Below are 18622 nucleotides of genomic sequence, written 5' to 3'. Positions count from 1 at the left end.
GCTCCGAGAGGCCGGCTTTGTGCGCTTGCCCCGCCCCGTCCGCCTCCGCCCCCCCCCCCCCCCGCGCCCGCGCACGCGCGCTGCCGCCCAGCCGCCTAGTCAAGCTCGGCCCGGCTCCCGCCCAGGCGGCGGCCGACGCGACGCCCGGAGCGCCCGCCTCAGTCCGCTCGCCGCCCCGGGCAGGTAAGCGGGGGCCGCCGGGCCGGCGGGCACGCCCCGGGGGGCGCGGGGCCGGGGCGGACGCCGGCGCCCCCCGCGGCCCCCGCCGCCGCACGTGTTCCGGCGGCCCGGGCCCGGCCCGGGTGCAGCCCCGCCGGGCCTCGCAGCGCGGACGCCCCGCGCCGGCCGTCTCGCCTCTGGGCGCCCGCGCCGCGCGCCTCCTCCCTGCCGGACGCCGGGCGCCCGGCGGCCCTCTGCCCTGACGCGAGCCCGGCGCGAACGGGCCCGGCCGGACCGCCGAGCCTGGGGGGCCTCCCCGCCCCCAGCGGTCAGGTGACGAGCCCCCCGGCCCCGGGACTGCGGCCCCCCAGCGCAGCCGTGCGCGGCGCCCCCTCTGCTTCCAGAGAGAGGGAGAGACCCCGACCCACTGGGCCAACCCGCGCCTGGGTGCCCTCAGCTGCGGAGCCGCCCCCTGCCCGAGGCAGCCGGGCCCCCTTCTCGCCGGAAGGCCCGGGGCTCCGGGGTCGCGGGGCTGCCCGCGGCCACGGACAGCGCACCGCGCTCCCGCAGTGGAACCTCAGACCCCTTGCAGCCTGGCCTGCGAGAGTCGTTCCGGGGGTGTGGAAGATGCCCCCCGGAGCCCTCTCACCCCGTTTCTTCTCGCCCAGGTTCCCTGTCGACGCTGGCAGGTCCTGAGTGAGACACTGCCTCCGAGCTTGGCGAGGCTCCTTAGGAGGCAGAGAGGTAAGCTGGCGCGTCTGAGAACCCGGGTGGAGTGCCGAGAGCGGGGGTCCCAGACTCTCCGGCGGCTCGAGGCCCCTCTCTCTTCCCATGGGCGAGGGCCCAGTCTCTGGGGTGGAGCCCCGAGCGTTTTGCCTTTTACCGGTTGACCAAGAGCACACCCCACCCCCCAAGTCGGTTGGCTCAGCCTTGGGTGGCCGGGCTCACCTGGGTGCCAAGAGGGGTCTGTTGGTAATTGCTCTGGAGGCTGGCTCCACATGTTAAGAGTATTGTATTTGCAAGAGTTGGGCTGATGTTTTGTGCAGTTAATGATTTGCTGAAGGAAGGGTTGGGCAGGGGCTGAGCTGGGAGGAGTCCGGCACCTTCTCTGTGAGACCTCCTATGTATCCCTGCTCCTCAGCTGAGGGCAGCAGGTTTGCGGGAGTCGCGCCTCACCTGGAGGTCTCGGCTTTTATGCTGACAGGAGCTACTCAGGCCTCAGAGCTGCCGTCCCATCCCTAACGGAGCCTCTTCTGTTCCCACTTGCTTTCCGTGTGGACACGCCTCGGGCTTCCCCTCTGTCAGCCCTAGCTGTGGTCTGGCTCCCTCAGGGGCCGGCTTCTGTGAAACAGACCCTCCAGCTCTGAGCCCTGGCTCCTCTGCCCACCCAGTGTGCCGCCCACCCAGGGGAAGGCAGCACTTGGGTCCATTGGCGGGGCCTGGTTGCACTAACAGTATTCACCGAGTAGCCAGCGCTTCCTGAGCCTCGGCCTTGTGCCCGCACCTTACCCCCGGGCAGGTTTACCGACCAGCCCCTGGCCTCCCCCGCTCCGCTCTGGGCGAGCCCGCTGCATCCCTGGGCCGTGGTCCTCGCAGCAGGTGGCCGGCCGGCTCTGCACTGCTGCGTTGCTTGATGGTTTCTCCTCCAGGAAGAGACCGGGCACGTGCTTTTGGACGGCTTCCACTCGTTCCGCCTCGGTGTGACTGCAGTTTTCAGCGCTGAGCTAGAACTTCAGTGTGTAAACGCCTTGGCCCACGGTGGTGCCAGCTTCCGGACTTGGATGGTCCGCGATGCTTGGGGGATGTCTCGGTGGCTCTGCTCTGGAATAATGCCTTCCCTTGTTTCCAGAGTCACCTGGCTTCTGTGCCACATATCCCAGTAATGGCATGTCCTCCTGTGATAGGGGAAGCCAGGCTCTTGGCATGGGTGTTCCCCAGGTTCCCGCTTGCACGCCACAGTCTCTCCATCTTCGGCAGCGAGCTGGCTGGCAAGGCGTCTGGGTGTGTTTCAGGCGCCGGCTTCTAGGAAGGCCGGGCGGTAGGGACTCCACGGCAGGGCCGGCTCCGGGCTGTGCTTTCCGGCTGCCTGGTGGCCGCCTCACCAGGGACAGTGAGCCTCTCGCTGTTAGCATTCTTCACGGGGCCATGTGTCTGCAGCCTGCTCTCGGCGGACTTGAGCCCGGGAGGAGGGCCGCGGGGGCTGCGCTCCTGCTCTCGGCCCTGTTGCATTGCTGGGAGTGCTGTTGGGGGCTTGGATGCATTCCTGCAGCTCAGCTCCTGTCACTTGGCATGTTTGTTTCCTGATCAAGGGATGCGTGGTTACTTTTTTATTAATACATCTTTTAATTTTTGGCACTGCCGAGTCTTGCTGCATGAGCTCCCTCTTGTTGCGGAGCACGGCTCTGGGGCGCTTCAGTAGTTGGCTTCAGGAGCGGCCCCGCGTGAGCTCCGTCGTTGCGGTTCCCGGCTCGAGAGCGCAGGCTGAGCAGTTGTGGTGCGCAGGCTTTGTTGTTCCACGCACGTGGGATCTTCCCAGACCAGGGATCGAACCCGTGACTCCTGCTTTGGCAGACGGGTTCCTTACCACGGAGCCGCCAGGGAGGCCCTGATTTGCTTTGAGTGCATCAGGGGATCTTTCAGAGAATTGCCTTCTGTCTGCCTGGACTTTGCTGTGTTTCTGCAGACGTGTGGGTAACAAAGCAGGAATCGCCGCTGAAAGGTGGGGCAAGAGCAGCAACGTCTGTGAAGGACTAGGAGGAGGGGGCGGAGCGGCCCCCATCCTGGGCCAGCACCCGCTGCAGGGCTCAGGAAGGCCGTCCTCTGTGTGTTCTCTTTCCTGGACGCTAACTTTTTGATATATTTTATTTGTAAGTTTATTTATTTTTGGCTGGACCATGTGGCATATGGGGTCTTAGTTCCCTGATCAGGGATTAAACCCACGGCCCCAGCCGTGGAAAAGCAGACTCTTAACCACGGCACCACCCGGGGGCCCCTGGAGGGCGCCCATCTTTGCAACGTGGTATGTGTGTCGGCCCGACCCCCGCTGCAGGCTTGGAGCAGGAGACGCCAGCCCACGGCGCGTCCTCCACTCGGGGCTGTGACCTCTCCGCCCGGGGCGCTGCAGAGCCATGGCGACCGAGGAGAAGAAGCCGGAGACGGAGGCCGCCCGAGCACAGCCCACCCCGTCATCCTCTGCCACACAGAGCAAGGTGCGGCCCCGGGGGCCCCAGGGAACGGCCAGGGCACGGAGGCTGCGAGACGCTTGGAAGTGTTATTTCAAGTGCATAAGCCTGTTCTCCCTTCCCACTGAAACAGTGCTGGCTTTTACTCCAAACCGCATTCCCAGCCAGTGCTTTTATGGGCCGTGTTGGGGATGCCCCACCTGTCACCTAGGGAGGGGGCTTTGTCAACCCTTGGTCTTGATTGTAAGAGTCTCTATGAGACCCAGACAACGTCTCTTGTTAAGCTCTCCAACTCTGGTCCCACCCTTCCCTGTGGAGTAGCCCGCAGGCAACAGGCAGGTCTGCCCAAGGGCGCAGGATTCAGGGGAGCTTGGGGGGCAGACCTTGGCACGGGTGGGGGACTGCCGAAGCAGGGCTGGCGCTGCTGGGGCTCCCGGCTGCACGGTGGGGGGGCGGGTGCTTCCGGGAGGGGTCCCCGTGTTTTCTAGTCTGGATTGCAGAGTACGGGAGAAGCAGGGCTGGTGCAGAAGTCTAGGCTCAGGGTCAGGCACGTGTGTTCAGGCGGATGAGGGCTCTCGGAGGCGCTGTCCAGAGCTTGACCTTACACCTTGGGCGTCACGTCCAGACTGGCGATCAGTGGGCAGTGGGGTAACTGTTTGCTGACCAGCGCTGTCTCCTTAACAGCCCACGCCGGTGAAGCCAAACTACGCTCTTAAGTTCACCCTGGCCGGCCACACGAAAGCTGTGTCCTCCGTGAAGTTCAGCCCCAACGGGGAGTGGCTGGCGAGCTCGTGTAGGTGCCCCTGCCTGTGGCTGCTGGTCGAGACTCTGCCCTGTGCCTGGCGCTGAGACTCTGCAGGGACGAGCGGGCGGGGGGCCTTCTGGGGGGAGTGGCTGGCGAGTTCGTGTAGGTGCCCCTGCCCTGCGCCGGGGATGAGCCTCTGGTGCCCCTGCCCTGTGACTGCTGGGCGAGACTCTGCAGAGACGGGCCAGGCGGGGGAGCCTGGTGACAGGTGCTGGGGACCGCGGCTTCTCGGGTGCGGCTGTGGGCAGCCCAGGTGTTGGCTGGAGGCCTTGACTGCCTGCCGTTGCTTTCTTCCAGCTGCAGATAAACTCATTAAGATTTGGGGAGCGTACGATGGGAAATTTGAGAAAACCATCTCTGGTCACAAGCTGGTAGGTCTCCGCCCCACCCTGACTGAAGCTGCTGCTGGGCGTGGGGACCCCAACTCCCAGGCCTGCCGGGTTAAGGTCGGAGCCCCCCACTCGGGCCTCCTTCCCAGTGTTTTAGGTGGCGATTTGCCTCCCAGCTTTGACCTCCTCGGGTGCATTTGTGCCCGACTGCAGGCCTGGCAGAGCCTCAGGGAACAGGCTTCTGGGCCAGGCTCGTGCGTCCATCTGTGCAGTCCTCCCGAGCTGAGGGCGTGACGTCTGGTTATCTTCAGTTGAACGTTGGGGGTCTGACTTTGGCTGGCTAGTCCCGTTTTGTCAAAGCGATGACCGTATGTCTCCTCCCGCAGGGCATATCCGACGTGGCCTGGTCGTCAGATTCTAACCTCCTTGTTTCCGCCTCAGATGACAAAACCCTGAAGATCTGGGACGTGAGCTCGGTAAGCTCCGGACACGGTGCGGCTGGTGAGCGGCTGTGTGTCGTCAGGCGCTTTTCTGCTGTTGCGGGTTGGGTGGGGCAGGGTCACCCTGACGCCGATATTTGGGGACATAATCCCCAGGAACGATGTCATTTTAGGGAAAGTGTCTGAAAACCCTGAAGGGACACAGCAATTACGTCTTTTGCTGTAACTTCAACCCCCAGTCCAACCTCATCGTCTCGGGCTCCGTAAGTGTGTGGCTGCCCTGGGCGGGGCGGGGGGCGCTCCCGGGCTGCTCGCTGAGGGGCTCGGGGCCAGGCAGCTGCCCACTCTGCTCCACCCGCGGAACCGCTGTCACCTCTCTCTTTGCCTTCAGTTTGACGAGAGCGTGCGGATATGGGACGTGAAGACAGGGAAGTGCCTCAAGACCTTGCCGGCCCACTCAGACCCCGTCTCGGCCGTGAGTCCCGCCGCCGCCCCGACGGCAGAGGCCGTGCTTGGGGACCTGTGCCCAGGGGGTGGGGGCGGGAGGTGCCCCTGCATGGGGTCTCACAGGGCAGGCAGGGAGCCGGGTCTGCGAGGGCTGAGCGGTGCAGGTGTTGACCGCTGGTGTGGTGAGTGTGGTGTGGAGGTGACTGTAGTGGGCAGAGCGTCCCGGGGTCGTGGTGGCCAGTCGTGGGGTGTCGAGGGGAAGGTATCCTCCCTGCGTGGTCCACAGTGGCTGTTCTGGGCGCCCCCGTGCATGGGGTGAGTGTGCAAGGGTTAAACTACCCATGTGCCATAAACTGCCCCGTGTACGAATTAGGCAAAGTGTCTCTTTGTCAACAAAGAGCCAGAAGTGGCTTTTTAGCCAAGTTTACCTTTTGAAAAGTAGGAGTCACATGTAAACAGGCTGTCTTGTTACCGAACGGTTGGTCCTTTTCAGGTCCTGAAGTCCTGTAGGTGAGCGATTTTAACCATTCTCAGCCATGGAAGGCCTTTGTCCCACTGATGCCGCGCTCAGGGCCTTGACCTTTTGGGGACGTGTAATGAGCTAGTTATTGTCACCGTGCTTATTTAACTTAACATGCAGAGTGCATCATGAGAAGCTCGGGGCTGGATGAAGCGCAAGCTGGAATCAAGATTGCCGGGAGAAATATCAGTAACCTCAGACATGCAGATGACACCACCCTTATGGCAGAAAGCGAAGAAGAACTAAAGAGCCTCTCGATGAAAGAGGAGAGTGGAAAAGCTGGCTTAAAACTCAACATTCAGAAAACTAAGATCATGGTATCCAGTTCCCATCACTTCATGGCAAACAGATGGGGAAACAGTGGAAACAGTGACAGCCTTTATTTTTTAGGGCTCAAAAACCACTGCAGATGGTGACTGCAGCCATGAAATTAAAAGACGCTTGGTCCTTGGAAGGAAAACTGTGACCAACTTCCATAGCATATTAAAGAGCGGAGACATGACTTTTCCAACAAAGGTCCGTCTAGTTAAGGCTGTGGTTTTTCCAGTGGTCATGTATGGATGCGAGAGCTGGACTGTAAAAGAAAGCTGAGCGCTGAAGAATTGATGCATTTAAATTGTGTTGGAGAAGACTCTTGAGAGTGCCTTGGACTGCAAGGAGATCCATCCAGTCCATCCTAAAGGAAATCGACCCTGAATATTCATCGGAGGGACTGATGCTGAGGCCGAAACTCCAATACTTTGGCCACCTGATGCAAAGAGCTGACTCACTGGAAAAGACCCTGATGCTGGGAAAGATTGAGGGCAGGAGGAAAAGGGGACGACAGAGGATGAGATGGTTGGATGGCATCACTGACTCAATGGACATGAGTTCGAGCAAGCTCCAGGAGTTGGTGATGGAGAGGGAGGCCTGGCGTGCTGCGGTCCATGGGGTTGCAGAGTCGGACACGACTGAGTGACTGACCTGGATGGGCTGCTTGAAGCGCCTGGCACGGTGCTGGCCTCGGGCGTGGCCCGCTGGCCCCGTGTCACGGCCCATGCCTGGGGCTGCAAGGACGGTGCCCGCCATGGTTTTAAAGCCATGTTTTCCAGCGCACCCCTGCTGTTGGAGGGAGGGGGGCTGTAGGTCAGGGTGTCCTACTGCAGCTCTGCCTGCTTGGGTGAGGGTCTGGGGCTCCTTCCAGCTCTGTGCCTGCTGGTGGCCGACACCTTCTGCTGGTCCCCCCGGTGGGCGCCGACTGGCGGCTCTCACTCCGTGGAGAGGGGAGAAGCCCAGGGCGGCACGGTTGTGCCACGGCGCCCATGGGTGGGTGTTGGCAGAGCCTGGGTCTGCGTGCCGCTTGGTGTGTGGTGCTCATTGTGGCTGTCCTGCCCTCCCCCGGCGCTGGTGCAGAGGGATGCCTCGTGTTTGCTGGCTGTGCCCTCTGAACGTGTCAGGATCAGGGTGGGGCGCCCTGCGGGCTCTGGGCCCTCTCAGCATCACCTGCGAGGGGCTTCCGTCAGATCACAGTTTGCAGGTTCAAAGCATTGAGTGTGATGAGCTCAGGTGCTGCGAGTTTGTGAGAAAGTTGCCTTGGGAGGCTGAGGAGCACGTGGGGCAGAGGGCGGGGAGAGGTAGCCGCGGGGGCGCCGGGCGGGGCCAGCAACCACGGCTCCTCAGGGACCACGTCGTCCACACGGAGGCCCCCGGCCACCCGGGCAGCGTCCCGACTCAGGTGTGAGGGAGTGGGAGAAAGCGAGCCTCGCGGGTTTCCAGGACTCCGAGCACCGAGGAGGAGAGCCAGGTGTCCCGCTGGCGATCTCTGGTGCTGGCGATGTGTTGAGGTGGTGTTTCAGGCGCGGGCGCCCGTGTGCGCTTCCATCGTGTCTGACTCTGTACCCCCGCGGACTGTAGCCCCCGGGCGCGTCTGTGCACAGGATTCTCTAGGCGAGAACGCTGGCGTGGGCTGCCTTGCCCTCCTCCAGGGGACACAGGGTGAAATGAAGTACCTCAGGCTCGTTTCACCTGTTGCTTCCTGCCGCAGCGGCTGAGACGTGGAAGGGGCACACGTGGCCCCGTCCCGGGCCCTGGGCCGGGTGGACGGCGGCTCTCCCAGCTGTGGCCCCGGGCCGGCCTCTGCTGGGAGCGTGGGAGACGCAGGCTCTGGGGCCTCGCACAGGGCAGGCACCGTGTGCAGCAGCGTGCATGATGTTCCCCCGGGGTCGTTTGCTGTGAGGCGGCTCGTCCTGCCCAGAACTCGAACTGCTGATGTTGGTTGCTCTTGCTGTTCAAGCAGAGAGTCAGTCGGAAAAAAGAGAGGGCAAACCAAAGACCAGCCAGTCGGGAGCCAGGGCTGGTCAGGGGGCTGTCGCTCAGCAGGGGTGTCTCGTCCGTCCCCGTCGCGCATTCAGGTAGAGCCTGGTGTGGAGACAGCCCAGGCCCGCCTCCCACCTGCAGGCTGCGCCTCTCCCCAGCCGCATGGTTTGGAGTAGCCTGGGTCATGTTCCCGCCTTGTCTGGAAAGCTCATGCTGGCTTGGGCATCCCGGGGGTCGGAGTCTGGGCACTCGGAGCAGCGATGTGGGTGCCTCGTGGTTCTGGGGGTGCTCAATGGGCAGGGGTACGCGCGTGAGCGATACTCGGGAGTGTCTGAATAGGTGGGTGTCTCTCCTGACTCTCCTCTCTTGGTGGAAGCCGTGCTCAGACCACCGCCGTGCCCGCGTCCACAGACAGGCTCCCGCCAGCTGGGCCTCTCCCCGCGGAGCAGGGGCCTGGGTTGGCCGTGTGTGTTCCCTTTCCCCCGTGTGTTTTGTGGTCTGTGATTGAAAGCCTCCAGATGTTTTCGGGCTTGGTTTTCCTCGTGTGTCTCCCGTCACGAAGCGAACTTGCTTGAGGCCCCGGGCGGCAGTGGCCACCTCGTCCACGTTGCTCGTGCGTCTCTCAGGGTCGCGGGGAGCCGGGGGGCTCAGCGCTGCCCCGTGTCGCTCGTGCGTCTCTCAGAGTCTCGGGGAGTCGGGGGGCTCAGCGCTGCTCCACATCGCTCGTGCGTCTCTCAGGGTCTCGGGGAGCCGGGGGGCTCAGCGCTGCCCCGTGTTGCTCGTGCGTCTCTCAGAGTCTCGGGGAGCCGGGGGGCTCAGCGCTGCCCCGTGTCGCTCGTGCGTCTCTCAGAGTCTCGGGGAGTCGGGGGGCTCAGCGCTGCTCCACGTCGCTCGTGCGTCTCTCAGGGTCTCGGGGAGCCGGGGGGCTCAGCGCTGCCCCGTGTTGCTCGTGCGTCTCTCAGAGTCTCGGGGAGCCGGGGGGCTCAGCGCTGCCCCGTGTCGCTCGTGCGTCTCTCAGAGTCTCGGGGAGCCGGGGGGCTCAGCGCTGCTCCACGTTGCTCGTGCGTCTCTCAGGGTCGCGGGGAGCCGGGGGGCTCAGCGCTGCTCCACGTTGCTCGTGCGTCTCTCAGGGTCTCGGGGAGCCGGGGGGCTCAGCGCTGCTCCACGTTGCTCGTGCGTCTCTTGAGTCTCGGGGAGCCGGGGGGCTCAGCGCTGCTCCACGTTGCTCGTGCGTCTCTTGAGTCTCGGGGAGCCGGGGGGCTCAGCGCTGCTCCACGTTGCTCGTGCGTCTCTTGAGTCTCGGGGAGTTGGGGGGCTCAGCGCTGCCCCGTGTTGCTCGTGCGTCTCTCAGAGTCTCGGGGAGCCAGAGGCTCAGCGCTGCCCCGTGTGTGTGTCTTTGCTGTGGGGCTGGAATGCGGGAGCCGGCCCCGTGGGCCAGTCTGTGTTGAGGGTCTCAGCGTGAGCTTCTGTTCCTCCCTCTCCTTCATCCTCAGGTTCACTTTAATCGAGACGGATCCTTGATCGTTTCCAGCAGCTATGATGGCCTCTGGTAAGTGACGGTCTGGCTTGCCTGAGCCAGCGAATATCTGAAGGCCTTTCCTTGCACTGTCTGTGCCTCTGGGCATCTGGCGGAAGCCTCTGCTCCCTGGGCGGGCCCACGGGGCAGGTGGGGTGGGGGAGGTGCAGCTGTCCCGGTCGTGGCTCCCTGTGGGCCCTGGAGGTTGGGCGTCCTAAGCGCGTGGCCCTGGTGAGGGGGGTGGTGGAGGAAAGGTGTGCCGACGTGCGCATCGTCGCGTGCCCTGCTGGGGACGTCAGGGTCCTGAGAAGGTGCTGAGAGCCCAGGTCCCTTCCCAGGGGCCGTGTCGGCGGGGGGAGGTGGGGCATCGTCTCCAGAGCTCGCTGTCTGAGGCCAGGCCCGTGGCCTCGACACTCGCGGCGGGCGTGCTGTCTGGACGCTGTGAGATGTGCGGGGAGGTGCAGGGAGGATGCTGTAAGCTGACTCATCACGTGTGAGTGCGGTCTGGGGGTGCAGAGTGGTGTCACAGCAGTCACTGGCCAGACCCGTGGCCCACAGGGGGCTCTCCAGCTACGAGGGAGAAAGAAATTTGTCCACGTTTAGCCCCGATAAGAGGAGCTGGAGTGACAGAAGTGGCGTGCGTGAGAAACCGCGGCAGCGCCGGGCCGCGGGGTGTGCTGCCGCGGGCCTGGCTGTGCCCCATAGGCGACGCCGGCAAGTGTGGGTCAAAGCCCCCTGAACACTTGTTTTCAAGAAACAGCGCGCATCGGTCCAGGCTTGGGAGAGGTGGGTAGGTGGGCTGGCAGAGACGGGGCCTCGGCCGGGGGCCGAGACGGGGCGAGCAGGTGGAGCTGCAGGAGGCCAGGGGCTCAGGACCGGCTGGGGCTGCGCCGAGGGCCTGGCCGTGCGGGCCCGGCTGTGTGTGAGCGCACTCAGCCGGCGGCGGTGGCTCTGCAGCAGGGCTCCCGGGGCGCGGCGGGGCCGACCGTGCCGCAGGCCGTGTGTGTGCTACGTGTGAGGAGCCGTGTGTGTGCTACGTGTGAGGAGCCGTGTGTGGCCTACGTGTGAGGAGCCGTGTGTGGCCTGTGGACAGTCCGCACGTCCCTGTTTCCTTCATCACCCAGTGCACCTTGGGATTTCCAGCTGACGTGAGAGGAAGAGAAAGTCGTGGTGTGAGGAGTGGACCGAGGCTGATCTCTAGGAGCTGGGGTGTCGTGCTGGCAGAAATCACACGTGCACCCCGGCTGGCTTGGCGTGACGCCCGCACGTCCAGCCAGGGAGTGTCGGCTCTTAGAACAGGCTCTCTTGTCCCTGAACCAGAGGCCATCCAGACGAGCGCCCGCGATGACGCTGTCTGTGTGAGAAGTGCTGCCCCCGGGGCTGCGTGCTTGGCGTGCCGGTGCCTGCAGAGCCTGCAGGCGGGCGGGTCAGGCCGGTGGCCGTGGGTGCGGAGCGGGCCAGCCGTGCTCTCCTCCACTGTCTCCCCGTGGCGCTGAGAGAGACTGAGCGAGGGAGCGAGGCATCAGGACGGGAGGCGGGCCTGTGCCCCGAGGTCACCGCTGTGCCTGTTGCTTTGCAGTCGGATCTGGGACACCGCCTCGGGCCAGTGCCTAAAGACGCTCATCGGTGAGTGGGGGTGGCCTGCAGCCGCATCCTTCAGGGACGCCCTTTCTCCCGCGGGGGCTCCTCCTCCCCGGCCACCCCTTCTCCCCGGCTCCTTCCCGCTCAGCGTTGCCGTCCAGCCTGGCTGGGGCCCTCCTCGAGCCCCGTCTGCTAGGGCTGGAGGCTCTGGGGTCTCTGCAGACGGTGTGGGGCTGTGCCGGGGGTGGGGGTGGTGCCGTGGAAAGGCAGCGTGCTCTGTGTGGCCAGCGGTGCCGCCGGGCAGGGTGTATGTGTGTCCAGAGGGTGGCTGAGGGGCCCCCAGGGCCTCGGGCCTGCGAGGCTGACGGGGGCGGGGAGGGGTTACTGTCGGGCGGCCGATCTCTGAGTCCCGATGGAAGGCCTCTGCCGTGTCGGGTGAGTTGGCGGGCTCCACGGGCCGGGCCTGCCTCCTGCCCTGGCCTGTTGTGGGGGCAGGCGTGGCTCTGAGGGTCTGCTCCGGCCACCACCACAGGCCTGTGCAGGCTGGGTGGGTGGCTTCAACAGTAGAAACCTGTGCCCGCGCCTGGAGGCTGGAGTCCACGGCCAGGGCGTGGGCAGGGCTGGCTCTGCCTGGGCCCTCTCCGTGGCCTCCCTGCTAGCCCTCTGTGGGCGTCCCCACCTCCTCCTGCAGGTCCCAGGAGGCTGGTCAGATGGCTTGGTCCCTGAGGCCCACACAGCCTCCTTGTCTGACGTAACCTGCCTCTGCGGCACGGTCTGCGCAGCCAGGCTTAGGGCAGGAGGGTGGGGCGGGTTTCCGGTGGCCTCTGTGGTTTTCTCACTCTGCGCGCTCTGACCGAGACGTGGCACCATCCGTGGGTCTGGGCGCCCCCACCTGTGTCCTCGTGCCCGTGGCCGAGTGAGGGCTTCTAGCTGAGCTTGTGGCCGCCCCACGGCTGGGCGGGAGCCGAGGCCCGAGGTTACAGGCAGCTGCCCCACCCGACCTCGGCTCTGGGGCGTCAGGCCCTCAGGCCGTCCTTGGTCGAGCCTGTCCCAGCTGCGGGGCGGCCCTCACGTGCCCCCCTGTGCCTTTCCAGTGTCTGCCCGGCAGAGAGAGCAGCGGCCCCCTGTGCGCGGGGCGCAGGCCTGGGCCCCCCGAGGTGGTAACGCGCGGGCCCCCCCGGTGCTCGGGACCCAGGGCCACGCGGTCCCTCACCAGGGTGCACTCGGGGCTCCTCCACAGGCGGGGGCGGCTCGGTCACCGGGCCACGTGCCTCCCAGGCCGGCCCTGCCCAGCCAGCAGCTCCGCCCCGCGTCCCTAGGGCCCCCGGGCGTGCTGCCCCCCGAGTCAGGAGTGGGGCTGTGGGCGTGGCATAGCCAGGTGGTTTCCAGGGAGAATCTGCGCTGACCCACTGTGACCTTCAGGAGGACCTTCAGGCCCGCTGAATCCTGGCGGCCATGTCCGCAGGGCAGCTGGGTGTGGGCAAGCCCCGTGTGAGACGGCCACCCCGAGGCCTTCTCTGTGCCCTGAGGGGAAGTGGCCCGGGGGCGCCTGAAGGCCCGGCCTCCTGAGGCCGTCTGGCCCCAGGGCCTTTGTTCCTGAAGCGCTCCTGTCCGGGGGGTCACGGGGCGGAGCGGCTCTCATGCTGGCACGAGTGGTGGGCGGTGGCAGTGTGCGCACACGTGGTGGTGACCTCACTGGGCGGTGGTGGGGGAGCCCCCCCGGCAGCCAGGGCCCCCCGGCAGCCACGTCTGTGCTCCACGCAGATGACGACAACCCCCCCGTGTCCTTTGTGAAGTTCTCTCCGAATGGCAAGTACATCCTGGCCGCCACCTTGGACAAGTAAGCGCTGCCGTGCCTGCCCGGCGTGGGTGTGCGGCCAGGCCCCAGCCCGAGACCGTCCCTCCCTGCCGGGGCTACGCCGGGGGCCCGTCTGTGCAGCTGGGGCACTGGGGACCCTCCTGCCCGAGGGGTGGTGGGCACGCTGCTGTTCCCCGAGCAGCTGTGGGCGGGCATCACTGGCCGTCAGCCACCCTCCTGGGGGTTGTTGGGGCTCAGCCTCCTGTGCAGGTGGGCTGCCCGCAGGGTCCGCCCTGGGAGGAGGAAAGGCTGTGCTGGACAGGCTTCCCTCACCCTTCACAGGGGTCCTGAGGACCCCTTACCGGCGTGCCTGGGGCTCCCATGGTCCTCTTGGGCATCCTCACCCCCGGCTGCCTCGCGGGGCCCCTGCCCCTGGGCGCCGTGCACTGACCTGGCCCCTCTGCCTTGCAGCACGCTGAAGCTCTGGGACTACAGCAAAGGCAAGGTGGGTGACCACAGCGAGGGTCTCCGGGGCTCCTGAGGGTCCTGGGCTGTGGCCTCGGGGCGCAGAGCGTGACTGTGGAGTTGGTTTGGTGCAGATGTCCCCGCGATGCGGGTTAGAGCTTGGCCTGGGTGGGCTGTGGGGCGGGGCTCACGGTGCTCAGAGCCGGGCGGTCACGCGGGGCACGGGGCGGCCGTGGCTGAGCGGCGTCCCTGCCGTTTCAGTGCCTGAAGACGTACACGGGCCACAAGAACGAGAAGTACTGCATTTTCGCCAACTTTTCCGTCACCGGGGGGAAGGTGAGTCGTCTCCAGCCCTGCGGCTTCCCGGCCCCTCCTGCGGGCAGGCCCGGTCCTCTCGCCCACAGAGCAGGCAGGAGCTTTCTGGACGTTGCCAGTGTGAAGGCCCCTCTGCAGCCTGCTTGTTTGGGGGCGCCCTGCCCCCTCTGCCTGGGCCCCACTGGCACCCTCCCGACCCTCAGGCTCAGGCAGGAGCCTTGTGGTGAGCAGCTGGGCTGTGACTGACAGCCAGCGTCCCAGAAGCCGCCCCGAGGCGAGGGCCAGGCGGTGGGACGGCGTCTGGACGGGGATAGTTTGGGGGCTGCGTGCCCTGCCGAGGCCGTGGGCGCAGACTGTGGTCGGGCCGCACAGGCGCCCTGACCCGGCTCTCTCCCCGTGCCCCTGCCCCCTGCTGAACGCAGTGGATCGTGTCAGGCTCGGAGGACAACCTCGTCTACATTTGGAACCTGCAGACCAAGGAGATTGTGCAGAAGCTTCAGGGCCACACAGGTGAGCGGGGCGTCAGCTGCCGCCGGCACTGCCCAGCGCCAGGGCGGCGCCTCCTGATTCAGGGCTGTCGGGGGACAGTCTGATGCCTCCCCTTGTGGGGCTGTCGGGACGGTCTAGCCCCAGCTTTAACTACTCATTCCCAGCAGCCAGCTGCCCAGCTCTGAAGTCACTGTGGCCCGTGGCCTCCCGGGAATGTCTGGGGCCCCATGTGGAGGTGGCGCTGTTGACCCGGGCTCCTCCTGGGCGCCCCCTCCATGCTCCTCTCCCCAGCGCTCAGGGGCCAGCAGTGTGGAGCCCTTAGCTGCCCGGGGCGACACCCTCTCCCTAAGAACGCAGTTCCCCTGGGAGCAGGGCCTGCCCCTGCCCACCGCCTTTGGTCTCCGCTGTCAGCTTGTGGCTTCTGCTGCGCGGGCAGGACACTCAGAGGCTCACTTGAAGCCGCCCCAGCCAGAGGGAAAATGCTGGGGTTCCATTTCCTGAAAAGCTATAAACGCACTGACTGGCCTGATGCCGGGGGCAGCTCATGATGGGATCTGCTGTGCCCGCCCCGGGTGGACTCACAGAGCCGGCCCCACAGGGCATCAGGGCCCATGCCGGGAGGGGGGCAGCTGTGGTGCGGGTGTGGGGGGTGCGACGTCCGCGCTGCGAGCTTGGCGGCGGCCCCAGCATGCCTCTGGCCCATGGGGCACCCCTTGCCTCGCGGGGGCCTGGGCGGGGCCCCCTGCTGTCCCCCCGCCCTGAACCCTGGCTCTGGGTGCTGAGTGCTCGGTGGGTGGCCCCGTGGGGAGGCCAGGCCCACGGGGGCACCGACGCCGACCATCTGTTCGCAGACGTCGTCATCTCGACGGCGTGCCACCCGACGGAGAACATCGTCGCCTCGGCCGCCCTGGAGAACGACAAGACCATCAAGCTCTGGAAGAGCGACTGTTAGACCCGGGCGCCGGGCGCTGCCGGAGGCCCCCCCTCGGAGAGGCTCCCGGCCCGGCCCGGGGCCGCGGGGCTTGGGCCTGAGCTGCCCCTGGAGAGACTTGGCTGGGGCGTGTCTCCCACTTGAGGGTCTGGAGGTTGCTGGTGACGTTTTTGCCAATTCCTTTCTCACCGTCCGGGGAAGAGTTCCCAGGCTGTATTGTGTTCAGAGTCCACAGAAATATTGTGTTCAGAGAGTCCACAGAAATTTTTAATTTTTTATTACAAAAAGGTGAAGTTCAATTTATCACGAGTTGTGTCTTTTTCCGGTCACTATCCTGTACCATTTTTGCGGTTTCTTCACCCGGCGCCGGCGCTGTGACCGTCACCAGCATGGGCTCTGGCTGCCAGTCTCAGAGGGCCGTCTCTCGTGTGTTCAGTGACGCTCTGGTGACAGCGTCCTGCCCGTGACCACGCGGCCTGAGTCTGTCTGGGGAGCACAGAGCGCACACTGCGCGATGTCCATTGAAAGCCTGTGCTTTGGGGTCGTTCCCCCGTGACGCTGGCGTGGGGACCACCCTCAGTGCTTCCGTTGGTCCCACGGCTGGTCACACGACAAGCAGCACCCTGAGCCGTGCTGAAGGCAGCCGAGCTCTCACCCGGCGCTCTTCTCCGCATGGCTCTTTTACGAGAAGTCTCACAGTCGGCAGGAGGTTGAAAGGATTTCTGGCAGATCCCCTGAACGCCGTGTCCACTCCATCCTGCGGAGCCCAGGACCGCAGAGGACTAGCCAGTGCCCTGCCGGCTCCCGGCACGTAGGTGTGGGGCTGCGGGCAGGCGGTGGGGTTCCTCGTTGCAGAGACACCCAGGCCCCTGCGATGTCTCGTGGTCCATGGCAGACGCTGGCGAGGGCAGGGGCGGGCAGTCCTGGTCTGGTCCCCCCGCCACCAGCCTCAGGACGGGTGGGCTCGGGAGCTGGCTTCTCACAGGGAGATGGTGTCATCCACCCGCCTTGCCCACCTGGGCTCTGATCAGGGGCCTCTCCCTGCCAGCAGGCCCGTGGGAGTTGGGGGCGCTGACTGCAGGGCAGCGCAGTCAGGGAGCTGCTGCCGTTCACGGGGGCCCCTCCCTGCAGCGGGTCCACCTGGCATCCCGAGGCCTCTGTGGTGGAGGCGTGTCCCCTGCTTGGGTCCAGTGGCAAGGCCAGTCCTCGGCCTCCAGGGAGCTCTGCAGACGAGGAAGCAGGAGGCCGCCGCCCAGCGGCCGCTGTGGCACCGAGGACAGTCACAGGCACCAGGGGACCACCCCGCTACTCTCCCCCAGCCTCCCCTTCAGAAGCAGAAATGCCGATGGCTCGGCTGCCGTAGGAATGAACCGCCAGCGCAGGGACCCCCGAGCCTGCAGAGCCTGAGCGTCTGGGTGGGAGACGCTGAGGCCGCGTGGCGGTGGCGGCCTTGGTTTTCCCTCGACCAAGGTTGAGGTTCTTTGGGTTTTGTTGGTTCTGGTGTCGGACTCGCCCCGGGGCAGGGGCATGTGTGCAGAGTGCCGTGTCCTTGAATATAGTTTATTTTTTCTACATTTGAATTCTCTGTTGTAGATTTATGTAAAAATGCATTCTCTTTTTGAAAATAAAGAATTTCCTGTCTTGTAATTTTGTTCCCAAAGAAGCACTTACCTTTCTTAACATGTAGCTGTTACTGGAGTGGGATGGGGCAGGGGTGGAGCGCTGGGGTCAGGAACGGCAGGAGGCAGACGACGACTCAGCCAGTGCACGACTCAGCCAGTGCACACTCCACGGAGGTTTTACGTGAGTCAGTGAGGAAACCTGTAAGATGTGACGACGGGTTCAAAGGAGGTTTCTACACAGGCAGCGGGAGATGGATTCGCAGGGGGGTTCAGACCTGGTGAAACTCCACAGGACCCCAGGGCTGGACACCCCGCGGGGCACGGCTTGATGTTTCTGAGGATAAGGGTCTGTGGACAGCCCGCGATGGCGGTTGTGAAACTGCCTGTAGACCACAGCGGGCACCTCTGCACGGCACTCTGGACTGGACACCTGGCCATCTTTGGCCTGTTTTAAGGTCACGTGTTTTCCTGACATGAGACCTGTTCATCAAAAGGTTGGGGTGCAGGGGAGCGGGGAGGGTTGAGGCGAGGCCTTCGGGAGATGGTGGGAGGGCCGGAGAGCAGGGGCTGGTGGGGGGCAGACTGACTGCCCGAGAGCGTGGGGACGGCCCCGCCAGGCCTCGGGCCTCATTTGCCTCTGTCCATGCTCTCCTAAGCGGCCTGACCGGCCTCGTGGCTTTAAACATGGCCAGCGTGCTGACGAGTGGCAGTGTCCGGTCCACAGGCCAGACCTGCTGCCTGGGGTCCAGGCCGAGTCGCAGCCCCCCAGCTCCCCAAACCTGCTCCTCCTGCGCCCGACCTTCACCTCGTGTGTCCCGAGTGACCACTTCTCGTGACCTGGACCAGCCCCCCGCCTTCTCCACCCTGCCCTCCGAGCCGCCAGGCCTGACCCTCAGCTGTGGGACACCCTCTGCTGCTCCCTGGTACCCTGGCCAGTAGCCCTTGCCCTCTGACCCCACCCTGCAGCCGCACTGGCTGGGCGGTGAAGCCTCTGCACTCGCTCTCCTGGTCTGGACGGTCCTCCCAGAGTCCCCATGGCTCCTCACTCCCTCCCTTCAGTCCTGATCCCGGGTGTCTTGGGCCCCACCTTCCCGACCACTGCCGCGTGCTCTGCTCGCCGCCTGAAGTGTCCATTAAGACTCTGGAATGGTCTAGCATGTGAGCTCCTGGGGCTGGGCCCTCTCCTGCCTGGACCGTTCCCCGCAGAGCGGGGCTGCTCAGCTACTGTTTGTTCCTTGAATGTCTGATGCCGAAGTGGAAGTGAAAGTGGCGACCGACTCTGCGGGCAGGGACTATAACAGTCCATGGAGTTCTCCAGGCCAGAATGCTGCTCTGGGTAGCCGTTCCCGTCTCCGGGGGACCTTCCAACCCAGGAATCGAACCCAGGTCTCCCGCACTGCGGGCGGATTCTTTACGAGTGGAGCCGCAAAGAGAGAAGCCGCGAGTGGCCGAGCACAGCCACCTGCAGGCCCCGCTGGCCGCCCGGGCCTCCCGCCGCGCCTCCCCGCCCCTGCGCCTGCGCCCCGCTCCGACGGGAAACGGAAGCCACCCGGGGGTCCTGATGCCCGGGGCGCGTCCCTGGCCGTGCCCCCGACTCTGTGGCTGGGTGGGGATGAGGAGGTGCGACACGCCTGCTCCAGGTACTCGAGAGCCGTGGCCACTTTGTGTTATGAAGAAAAGCCAAGCAGCTCCAAGAGCGGCGGGAGTGGAGTCGCGTAGGTGCCTGTC

The 18622-nt window shown here is 65.2% G+C and overlaps 1 protein-coding gene and 1 long non-coding RNA gene across 2 annotated transcripts; one reads left to right on the top strand and one right to left on the bottom strand.

Annotated features, from left to right (window-relative positions):
* The first annotated feature begins 57 nt into the window (after window positions 1-57).
* Window positions 58-15571, top strand: WDR5 (WD repeat domain 5). Its single transcript, XM_069579817.1, has 15 exons — window positions 58-183; window positions 828-903; window positions 3209-3368; window positions 4026-4134; window positions 4444-4517; window positions 4862-4951; window positions 5089-5178; window positions 5307-5390; window positions 9671-9726; window positions 11273-11319; window positions 13039-13114; window positions 13544-13577; window positions 13799-13873; window positions 14275-14362; window positions 15193-15571. Exons 3-15 carry the CDS (start codon window positions 3288-3290, stop codon window positions 15291-15293), a joined length of 1005 nt encoding a protein of 334 aa, XP_069435918.1. The 5' UTR covers window positions 58-183; window positions 828-903; window positions 3209-3287; the 3' UTR covers window positions 15294-15571.
* LOC138435337 (uncharacterized) lies at window positions 15533-18586 on the bottom strand. The gene is made up of 2 exons (XR_011255045.1): window positions 17982-18586; window positions 15533-17093 (listed from the first exon to the last, which is right to left on the bottom strand). It is a non-coding gene; the product is annotated as an uncharacterized lncRNA (long non-coding RNA).
* Window positions 18587-18622: the final 36 nt, after the last annotated feature.

This window comes from Ovis canadensis, chromosome 3 (assembly GCF_042477335.2).
Source record: "Ovis canadensis isolate MfBH-ARS-UI-01 breed Bighorn chromosome 3, ARS-UI_OviCan_v2, whole genome shotgun sequence".
Taxonomy (NCBI): Eukaryota; Metazoa; Chordata; class Mammalia; order Artiodactyla; family Bovidae; genus Ovis; species Ovis canadensis.
This window is presented reverse-complemented; position numbering and strand designations above follow the sequence as displayed.

Coding starts and splice junctions, on each gene's coding strand:
- WDR5 (XM_069579817.1), top strand. CDS start 3,288: ATGGCGACCGAGGAGAAGAAGCCGGAGACGGAGGCCGCCCGAGCACAG. Junction 13,578..13,798: donor GGGACTACAGCAAAGGCAAG/GTGGGTGACCAC, acceptor CTGCCGTTTCAG/TGCCTGAAGACGTACACGGG. Junction 14,363..15,192: donor GAAGCTTCAGGGCCACACAG/GTGAGCGGGGCG, acceptor ATCTGTTCGCAG/ACGTCGTCATCTCGACGGCG.